Here is an 11,632-nt window from a genome sequence, read left to right as displayed (position 1 = left end):
CTCTTCTATCGATTTACCAACTTTTAACATTTTTTTTAAAGAAATTGAAACACGAAAAAGCCACGATTAAATTGTTTTTTTTTTTATTTTTTTTTTTATTTGGGTACAACGTTTGTAAATACATTATTAGAAATATATTGTTATATTAAACTTTAACGGGTTTGTGTGATATGATTTATTGTATAAATACAGGTTTCATTTTGTATATTTGTTCGGGTAATGAGTAGTGTTGGTTTATTCAAAGGGTTTGAAAAAATAAAATAAAGTAATGATAATTAAGAATGGAGAATCCAATAAACCTTGGAAGTTCTCACAACAATTAGGCCAGTGAACTTTGCAATTGACCGAAAAATAGACCATTTAATTGGCATGCTTTTTTGTTAAGTAGATCCTTCAATCTTTGAAGCTTTCTGCATATTTTTCAAACATTTTACTTCTGAAAATAACGTTGGTAAAAAAAAAAACTGATTAGTTACCAACCTGAAGATCTCTTAGAGTAAAAACAGAAAAAATTTCCATAAAACATAGCGCATATTGAAGAAGGTCTCTGTGAGGTACATCATATTTATCAGAAACCTCTTCTAGGAAGAAATGCGTAAAGGCATATGACACAACCAGACTGATTGCGCTGTAATTCTCGTTATTGACTGAGACATAAATAAGAGCACATAAGTTTAAGCCAACTGAGACATCAGCTAAGTGGCGCCTTGCTCTCTCCTTTGATCTCGACTCATATACGATTGGAAATAGCGTGAGTATCAACAATGTGAGAGTTATTTGTTCGCTGGTTTTGTTCCAGTAAAGAATTTCCGTAACAATCAGGGCAAATGGTAAAGTGCTTGAAAGTTTTGAAAACCATGTGTAGAATCCTCGTAGGTGTTCCGAAGCACTTGGATTACCTGAGCAAAATAAAGTTTGATGTTTAATATTGTAAATATCCAATACTTTCATTGGCAGTTTGAGTATATTCAATGTTAATCTTATTTCAAAAATTTACCAAAACGAAAGACCCCAATGAGCGAGTGAAAGAACAAAATTTGAAATGCTCTAGTTGCCCATTGATTGTGGCTCACAAGGATTGAGTAGGGCTCATCAAAGTATTTCATACAGACTATTGATGTACCTAGTTTAGCTAGATGAGCTATTGTTGTTGACGGATCCGCCATCTGTAACAGTATAACAATAATGTACAGAATCTCATGTACCATACAGCGTGACCGTGAGATGCTGTGAGCCACGTACAGATTAAATAATGCAAACAGCTCTTATCAACGAAAATTGCTTCACATGATAAGTGTGTCGAATGAAAAGAATATTTTTTAGTAAAGGGAGGAGAATAACATAATCCTTTGAATTTTTGATATAAAGATCCAAAACTAAGTCATTTATTATGAATCTCAAATTTCCCTACACAGGTTGAATTGTAAAAAAAATTACCTTTCTTTCTTCTCAATTGAAGCAGTATGTCAAACTCTCATTGGTTCTCTATACCGGTGTCAACGCAGAGATTTCCATCTCATCCGTCTCATTCAAGTTATACTTTTATTTGAGCTTCAATATTTTCAGAAGTGTCAGTTTCCTAAGCTAACCTAATCTGACAAATACCATTCCCTGTGCTCATTCTTTGAAACCCAGCGCTGCCTAACGGAGATTGTTAATATTTTAAATTTATAACAACAATGTGGTTGTGTAACTGGCAACTAGATGACGCCAAGATATTCGTCAGCGGTTAAACAAATTTAAATTTGGTAAACGTTCGATATTTCGATAGGGTTGTCATCCTCTCACTTGTCAGTCGAGATTCGACTCTTGCTGGGCTCGCGAGTCGCACTAGGCAAATGGAGGTTTTCATTATGATTGGCAAACGTGTGTAGTAGGCTTGGATATTTCGCAAAATGGTTGTTATTCGCGTTAGATAACTGACGTTTGTTAACTTCTAGACCGGTACATTTACAAAGGACGGTTTTCTCCGGATTAATCGACACCTAATAGCTTGTAATTTTGTGCTGTGTGTGTATGTGAATTGTGAATTAAAATTACTCAAAAGAAAATCGTGTTACACGGGAGGAGAGCTATGATCTTTTATAGTATGTAGTGTGATACATATGTACACACATGCATCATACTGGCTGTCAATTACAATACAACTCATTATCCGTCTGTTTCTACCGTATCGGGTCGTCGAACGTCCCTCACTCTCGCCTCGAATGAATGTACGAATTTGCTCTAACAAATTACTTCTCAAAACTAGATTATTTTTAAAACATTCGTCTTCTCACCCACACTCAGCTCAAACCTGCGTGCACACATACTCAGATTTTCGCGATCAAGGAGGAGCAAAAAAAATCTATGAACGTCAGGGTGAATCACTCCACGTTACCTGCTACAGAACGCGACTATTCCCGAAAGTCAAATCACCCCTGACTGCAATTAATGTCCTTCTTATCTGTCTATTCGTTGTCATGAAAAAATTCCCAAAAACTATTTTTCACTATCCAATAGTCAAGAGTCTGGGTATAACGTGGAACCACAGTTGATGTAATCTTTTCTTGAAATTATTCCTGGACGATGGAATTATACATTGAAAATTAGTTGAACCTGCTTGAACTAGGCCCAAAAATATTCTTTTATTTTCTAGGAAATGATAACAAGAGTTGGGACTAGTTTACTTGTTATATTATTAATTTCACCGTTTGGAATGCGGTGTTAACTGGATGTGGAATGCTATCTCACGTCTGTTCTCAACGAACAAATCAGAAGGACTATCAATTTATCAAAACTCAGAGTGTGACAGTGGTAGTGTGCCAGTGGCCGATATATCTGTAGATGTTTTCGAAACAATGGATCGTAATATGGGAGAAGATCGACGTAAAGGTGCAGGGATTAGCGGAGATCAAAGATATGCTGCTGGTGACACTGAACATCCATCAGATGCATCTGAAACCCGTATGGTGAGTCTAACTGCCTGTACTTGCTATCCATAATAAATCCTAGTATTTGAGCAGCTGAACTTGAAAGAAGCAAGTCTCATTCTCTCACTGCAGTACATTTGACAAATCAGTCACCTTAAAACTATATTCAGGATCACCTCTTGACCACTGTTCTTCTGCATCATGCGGAGAAGAGCACATTGCTTATGTAGGAAATGTTATGAATGTGTCGCCTGGTTACTTATATATAACTTATGTATAACTTATGTCTATGTTAAACTTAAGATTGCTTAGTACAACATGAGTCTTATCTAGTCACTCATATTGAGATACGTTACTAAAATTAAGATCATCTCATCACTTTCTGGCAAATTTTGATTTCTGTTGAGCAGGCAATACTTAGCAATGTATTTGTAATGTTATTGCATCTTTTTCCACGATTTTTTGTTCTTAAGTTACTATACAAAAGATGTGCTAAAGTTCGGAAGCTTGTGCAGAATTTAAATATTCAGTTGTGGTCAAAGTTAGTGCAGCTAGCTTTTGAAACAGGTTATTCAAATCTGTAGTGTAATGCGTATCGTGGTTGGTTGATAGGGGATAATATTCAACCGGTTGACGAGGTCGAAAGAATATCTTTTTTCTGTTGGTATTTGTATGAGCCGGTATTCATTTGAACCGAACAAAACACATGTTTTGGGTGAATTCATTGCTCTTGTACAAGTATGAAATGTTATCACATACCATGCATCATTTGCTTGAAAAATATACATCTGGACGATGTTTGAATTTTGAACATCCCAGATCGTTCAATAATATTCTACCTGTTAATATCATTTCACATCTCGTCTCCCAGTGTTTAGAAATAATAAGCAATTAAAGTGGCAGGATTCATAATTGCCCAAAAATATCTGCCTTTATTCTTAGATGTAGTACGATATCCCAGGGTTACTATTCTTCTGCAATACCATATCCAAGAAGTTTCCGTCGTCCTCACCGTGCAGTAAAACGAGAATTCTTCCCACGCATTTGCAACAATAGAGGTTGTATGGCTATTGAAAGTCAAAGAGTAGACATCGCCAGCACCAGTACCAGCACCAGCACTCTCTACAGTCAGCTGACTCATGGAACAGAACAGCTCTGCTACTCTGCTCAGGCTTTAGTTAGTGTTAGGTAGTTGATCGGTCAACAGGCATAGTGCCCCTGGATGAATTCTTCTTACAGTGGTAAGATACTAGAGTTTACTGTACTGCGATATGCAGTACTGAAAGTTTTCTTCGAAAGCGGATCGATATCTCTGACGACTTGTTCTACATCATTTCTCGTGAATAAGTGATTAATAAACGGTGAATAGTGAATAGTAAACAGTTAATAGTGCCACTTAAGAGAATGATTCATTACAGGCCTGGAAAAATCTTGATTGTTTTGGTTCATCCCTCAACTTTTCTTTTTTTTTTTCTTTATTGTTCATTATCTGGACGTAGTGTTGCTCGTTGCTAATTTTAGTCAAAGATTTTTATAGGTCTGTATTAAAGTCTATTCTAATTTAGTTCTCAGTCAACATATAATAATTATTTGAACAAATAATTTGCTGAATACTTGAGAACGTTTTAATGTATGATCTACATTGAAAAGTGCATACCAGCCTCCAGTTGTGATTTAAAGAATTCTTTCAACAGCAGCATATCTAATCATTTTTCTCGAGATTTTTCTAATCGCAGTGATTCTTGTCTAACTTTTTCTACTTAGTGTTTCATTGACTATTCTTGACAGTAAGGCATCTTTAAGCTCCTTGAGAACTCTTTAAGTGAAAGCTGATAAAGAAGCACATTATTTTCTCTAGCTATTTGTCTTCCCAGAGCTCCAGGCTCACCTCACCTTTGGTAGTCAATGAATAATGGGTACCAACTCACATGGAAAGTTGTGATCCTTGAATGTCTCTCACAATCAGTTTCCCATAAAAATAAAATCAAATAAAATACCTAAATGACAATCACAATTAAATTACCTTTGGTATGTGACGAACGCTAATAAAAAACAAATAGCAGTCATTATAACTCCTGTTATTCCAAAAATGGCCAGTGAAGTGATGACCATAATATTGCCTTCGATAGCTACACCTGGAATAGTTGTTAGAAACCAGAATCAAGACACAAGAGATATGGTGAGGGGTACCAGTATCACAACTGCTTACGTAAGTCCCATTTATTCAACAATGTCGATATTTCTGATAGTCATAATCGAGTCACATACTTCTGCTGATTGCATTGAGAATCCATAAAGAATCGCGTTTCTTTTTAACAACTTGTTTACAGTGCGATGTACACACATCATATGCTTCGACACGTCAATCCCTGAGGCTACACTTTCATTCCAAAAGAGATATCGGTTAAAAATCTATGCATGGACATTTTGTTATAATATCTAACTGTACATTACTTCCGGCGTGTCTCTCTTTGAGCTCATGACTCCCCCCCCCTTTTCATAAGGCTCAAGCCCTCAGGCTACCAGGGAAAATGTGGTGTTGTGTAGGCGTAAGGCAACTGCCTCTTAGTTTATGCTATCAGTTTTTGTGCGTTCAGTCTCTGCTTAGCTCCTTATTCATTTTAGAAGATAAGTGGAGATCCGAATATGCAGTGAATCAGATTTGCCTCACTACAAGATTGTTTCCTTCCCTTCACTTTGTCTCTAGAAATTACTGTCTATATGGAGTATTATTGATGTTTATTGGAGTAGTTTTCTGTTTGTTTCACTGCAAAATTTATAATTTCACTAAAATCAGGTAAAATCTGGTTGTTTTCGAACTCCCACGTGTTTCAGTTAAATCGGAACAGCTGACTTTGACAGTTCGCAGCCCCCACACGTGGTTTCCGGTACTCAAGCCCTTCTACCGTACAAATAACGACAGATTCCATCGAATCACGGTTTAATTCAGAAACAGCTGACTTTGACGGCCAGTAACTGCTCCCATTTTTACCGCGCTGACGATTGAAATATTCTGATTTCCGGTATCTCGTGTCAGGCATTTCCTGACCCGATTTAAATACCACAACGATTGATCCTGACTGCCCCTTTAATATGTTGCTCAGCAAAATTAAAGTGTCGCCCCAAAAAGATCCGGCCGGTGTCCCTTTGAACTTGACGAGTAATCCATAACTGATACTTGAAGGGCAAGAAAATTAATTTTTTCTGCCTCCGTATTAAAATTTGCTTGAAATTTCACAGTAATTTTTTTAATTCCGATCGCATTCTTGATAAGACTTGCATATTTGCTTGAAATACCTTTACCGTACGATGACTATACTTATCATCGACGTGATTTCGAACTTCTGATAAACTGATAAGATATATGTTCGAATATACGGATTGATAAGATCAAATACCCAGCTGTAGAAACTAAACTCAGTCAGGAATGCAGTGGGTCGTAACTCGAGTCATAACTAAAAGTATTCACTTGAGATTTTCGACGATCATTCAGCGTTAGAAATGAAGAGGCGTATCGGCGTCTCACACGTCGAAAAGGAAAAAGAAAAGAAAAAAAACCGTCAGAGATGGAACTCCCTGGTGATATGGTCGTCTACGAATAGTAAAAAAAAAAAGTTGAGTCTTAGGCTAGTCGCCGGTCAGTCATTGACTTCCGGTCGATAAATATACTTGCCATCAGTAATCGAGGAAGTCTCGAATTTTCGTCCAAAGGAAGAGGAAGAGAACTCGGAGCTCCCCTCGAATAATCTCTGGACTCCCTTGCAGTGTAACCCTGTCTAAATAAATTAACATACAATGCTTTGTATGTACAACATTACAGTTGTTACCAAATCAATTTTTTTTCTTCTTTTTCTCTCCATCACTCATCGCCGTCGCCTCGCCCTTCTTATTACCCTACTAATCCCCGCATTTCAATCACTGAATTTGAAATAACATCGAGGGCTAACAACTAAAAGGGGAACCCTCACTTTCTGGACTTCAATCAGTTTTATAACATTGGACGTATCCTACACATCATTAATTTATTTTGTTTCATACATTCTTCTGGTCGCATCCTGAAGCCTTCCTGGTCCCCGACCCTCGGTATGGAGTTGAAATAAATAAAGTTATTTCGAAGAATATAAACAAGATTTCATTTTGCACCTTTGTCGTATTTTTTAATTGTATTTTATTATTATTTATTCTGCAGGTGCATAAATTATTTGAAAAAAAAAAAAAAAAATGCCTGGGAAACAAGTAAGAGAAGTTGAGAGAAATATAACGCAATGGAAATACCCTAAAGCCCACGTAGATCGTGTAGGAGGTAAAAGCCGGTTATCGGTAGTTAAGTAATAAATAAAAGAAACCGATACGTTAAACACTATTTCGAATAATTTTTAAATCATATTATCACTCCTTACGATTAATTCAATGATTCATTTTAACATTGAGCCATTCCTCATTTTTTTTTCTCGACAAAAATTCAAAAACATTCATTATTTTCGATCTCATCTCGAACGTGGGTGTAACTAAATTGTGTTTAAGTATATTTGAGACACTTCATACCTGATTAACTTATTCACCCGAATATTATCATCACTCCGGATTTGCAATACATAGACGATCTATTTTGCGTGATGACCTGTACGGGAGGAGTAAGTATAATAATTTATAGTGGTATGCAGTCTTGCTGCTTGAGATTTTATTATGTATCACCCGAGGTATCACCCACGTATGTATCAGCACTCGTATCATTATATTCACTGTAGCTCGTATAATGATTACTACAATAATAACGATGAAAATAGCAATGTTGTTCTTGGAAAAACATTTAACTTTTGTTCGAATTTTTTTGTCGATCATTTAATCATTAAAATCCACCCTCCATTCTGCTTTCGCTGTTTAATACGATGAAGTTGTTTTACTGGATAAAATGAATGTCGCATGTTGAGATTTCTTCGTTTGACAGTGGGAGATTCGTTCATTCATTCATTCATTCATGTTTTTCTTTTTTCGTTTGCTCGTGTGCGTTGACGCACTTTTTCGTTTCTACGATACGTGTGCATATATATCTACATACCGTACAAATGTGTGTACGCAGAGTGCACATACGGTATGTGTTGGGCTCGGTGTTGGGTATATTATTAGACTTCCAAAGAGCGAGGAATTCTTCCTGGCAACTTCCGGACTAGGGTTAGTCGCTGCTGCTGCTCATAATACTGCTGCAGAGTACGAACCTACGGTACTGCACACTTGAAAAATAAATGTAGAAAAGGAAAAAAAAAAAAAAAATGGATCCTCCGACGTGTTATTTTTATTTTTTTACATGCATGTGCATATTTATTTTCCAAAAAATTAGAGACTGAAGATGTGTAATTAGAGCAGTGTGCTTTCCAACTCTTTTTATTTATTTTTTTTCAAATACTTTTTTCTTTCGCTTTTCTTTCCCTCTGTGCCGCGGGTCCGAGTTTCTGACGTTGGAATTTTTATTCGAATACCGGCATTGCATTGTGGCGTTACTTGGAGATCTTCCAAAGGCTTGTATAGTCTTTGATTTTCCGAATCTGCACTTCTTTGAATAAGATTCGCAACACATTTGCCGTTGTTTCGTGGCTCATACGCTTTCTCTCTTTCTCGTTTTCCCCGTGCGACATGAAGAGAGGTCGTAATTATGATTATATCTTTTGGCCTAGTTTATACCATGGGGTGTATAAATATTACTCAAGGTATCGTCGTGGTCGCATCATTATGCCCCCATATGGATGTATACATTTCTTTCTTTTCCTTTTTCCTCTTGAAACAGTTACTCACTTTCAAAATTCTTTTTCTTCATTTTTCCAGTTTATCTCATCAAATTTATTTACACCTTTTTTCTTCAGCTTCGACTTTCGGATCATTGTGCGGATCTCTCGATCTTTTATTTTTCAATTTCTTCTGGCCTTTTTATACAAAGTACACCCTACATTATACGGAAGGGTGTGTCGTATATACTCACTTTCATTTATACGTTGGGAGACGCGAAATTATAGAAGGTATAGGAGCTTCCGCCGCACCCTAGAAAAGGTATTCGCGAGTAATTAGACGACCCAAATTCCCCATTTTTATTGTTATTGTTATTCTATATTTTACATCAATTTCTTTCGCTGCAGTTGTTCCATACTTTCATTAATAGCTGAAGATACTTTGTCCAATTTTTTCTTTTCCCACTTTTGTTGCAGATTTTTTTTACCAAGTTCATTTTAAACGCGATGTACTGCACCTTCGAGTTAAGGTGAAGTTGTGCAGTTTGTTTATAATAGTGAAAGTTGCGATTATTAACTCTGTGAAGAAATATAAAAGACAGCAGGGTCATATCGATTTTAAGTTTCCGTGGGCGGTGATCGACCCACGAGCTCCACTCTCATGTCTACTTCTCTTATAATACCTCCAACTATAATACCTGCCACCGCGGTTCTTACTCTATTATTATTTTCTCTTTTCCTTCAGGTGCATGTATATGATGCGTCAATTCCATTCAGGTTCTGACTTTGAACATATTTTCATTTAATTTTTTTCCCCCAAACCAGATTCATTTTTTGCAACAGTTTGTCGATACATGCGTTTCAACCGTTGTTAAAATTTTTTTAAAATCCAATTCTCACACCGAATTTTTATCCGGGGTTTTCTACAGCGATGATTTTCTTGTTCGAGAAGAAAAAAAAAAATACCGGAGCGTTGGTCAAAACCTGATCAAGTTGACACGGAATGTTCCATGTATAGATATACTCATGCTATAATGTATACGAGTAGGTCGACCTGTTTGGGTATGTCATTAACTATTTACATATTAGGCCACGTGCCTATCAATTAAATTTCATTCCAATTTCGTAATATAGTATAAATAAAGTCATAAGAAAATTATAGCATCGGCAACCATGATGATAAAAGAACTTCATTGTCGTCACAATCATTTGATATTTTTTCCTCTTTCTTTTTCAAACTTTGTTCCTACAAATCCTTGTCTTTTTTCTCGTTTCATTATTTTTTTATTCATATTTTTATATTGTACACCGGAATTTAATTTTGATACTTAAATAAGGCTTGACCGTTGCTCTTATATTAGCCACCACATACATATATGTACGTACATACATACACCTATGTATATAATGCTACTAATTGTCAATTAAGTCGCTCACTTGGCTTGAATTATATATACTTTAATTTTTAACTCTTACATACACATACTTAATTTTTTTCCACTTTGAGTTCTCCATCTTATGTATTTCACGTATTTCATCCATCCGACCATTGTATCATTAGATCTGTTTAATTAATGATTAAATCGTATAGAAGGCCGATGACGATGATCATCGAAGTTAAAGAGTTTCGAATGTTTAATTCAAAACGCTTTTTTGAATGGTATTATCTATATCATTACGGTATATAAATACCTGCCTCGGCAAAAAAAAGTAAATGAATAAAAAATTCTGCACGTATACCTTTCTCGTTCATTAATTAATTACATAAATATGCACATACATAAATTATTTGCCATAGAATAATTTATTAGAGAGCGAGAGAGAGAATTAATATCAGTTCGATAACCCGAAGAAAAAAAAACCATTGCACATACACAGACGCCAACTAGCAAAGAAGTGTGGTTAATTAATTGGCTAATTTTTTTTTTTTTCTTTCATTTTTCACCGTCCAATTATAGTCTCGATTGTAAAAATTACTATATATATCACATAAGGTTAGAGAATTCTAATATCATGGATACCTGTGCAGCCTAGTGTTTGTGGGTACGTACAGAGATGATGAATTACACTGTTATTTCATTGCAGTTGCGATGATGATGATGATGATGATGATGGCGGTGGTGATGGTAATCGTAAAGTGATCGTGGAAGTGTGTTGGTTGGTGGTTGGAATTCAGAGATCAGGTGTTGGCTTCTGTTGCACATAAGAGTAACAAACTCAAGTTAGTCAGACAGTTAGTGTAATCGTCAGACCGTGATAGACGATCTACATATGAAACAGTGCGAGTTCCCGGTGCACGAACCACCAACCAACAAACACATCGTACTGCAGTTATATCTCCTCTTATGTGTTTCTTTTTAATTCAATTCTTTTCTTCCTCCTTTCTTTCCTTCTAGCTGCTTAATCCTTCCTAGGATTATTATCCTCGTCTACACGTTTCCGATGTAATATAATCAGAGTACTCGTCTGCCTCACCGATTATCATTTTACCCTTCTTTTCTTATTCTTCTTCTCGTTCTCTGCTTGCTTATTTTAAGTACTTGTATTTGTCCTGCACATATATATATACCCGTGTACTTACATACATTCTTGTTATACATATATACTCTACTTATACGGTTAGATGACCATTATATAGTCTCTCTTTCCTCTCTTCCCTTACGTTGGCTGCAGGTTTATGTGTATGGTTTAAGTTTAGTTTAGTTCAACTTTAGTTCTTCCTCTACTTCTTACTTGTACGGAACATATCTACAGCAGTTGAGGTCGAGCCGCGTTTATGGAAAAATTGAATGCAAGCACTGCATTTTTATGCGTGGAAAAAATTTAACAACTGTATCGCGCATCGATGATGAACCAATTTCGAATTGTTCGTAACGTGTATAATTAGACCTGCAGGATTTTATGATATACGTAATTATGTGATATCGTGATGCGGTGGAACAGTACTGACGTGACGTATAAGAGACTCCGTTTTTCTTCTACTTCCTTATTATTTATTCA

The 11,632-nt window shown here is 36.0% G+C and overlaps 2 protein-coding genes across 12 annotated transcripts in view; one reads left to right on the top strand and one right to left on the bottom strand.

Moving 5' to 3' along the window:
* Positions 1 to 66: 66 nt before the first annotated feature.
* LOC105689970 lies at positions 67 to 1,641 on the bottom strand. Its single transcript, XM_012407415.3, has 3 exons — positions 1,438 to 1,641; positions 998 to 1,166; positions 67 to 899 (listed from the first exon to the last, which is right to left on the bottom strand). The coding sequence occupies exons 2-3, from the start codon at positions 1,164 to 1,166 to the stop codon at positions 469 to 471; spliced, it is 600 nt and encodes a 199-aa protein (XP_012262838.1). The 5' UTR covers positions 1,438 to 1,641; the 3' UTR covers positions 67 to 468.
* Positions 1,642 to 1,807: 166 nt separating this feature from the next.
* LOC105689966 (patronin) overlaps positions 1,808 to 11,632 on the top strand; it is a 37,013-nt gene continuing 27,188 nt past the window's right edge. For all 11 annotated transcript variants that reach the window (XM_012407404.3, XM_048652247.1, XM_048652246.1 and 8 more), the window contains exons 1-2: positions 1,808 to 2,213; positions 2,639 to 2,951. In XM_012407404.3, the coding sequence (XP_012262827.2) occupies positions 2,715 to 2,951 (237 nt within the window). In that variant the 5' untranslated portion in view covers positions 1,808 to 2,213; positions 2,639 to 2,714. The remainder of the gene's footprint in view (positions 2,214 to 2,638; positions 2,952 to 11,632) is intronic.

This window comes from Athalia rosae, chromosome 3 (assembly GCF_917208135.1).
Source record: "Athalia rosae chromosome 3, iyAthRosa1.1, whole genome shotgun sequence".
NCBI classification, from domain to species: domain Eukaryota; kingdom Metazoa; phylum Arthropoda; class Insecta; order Hymenoptera; family Athaliidae; genus Athalia; species Athalia rosae.
This window is presented reverse-complemented; position numbering and strand designations above follow the sequence as displayed.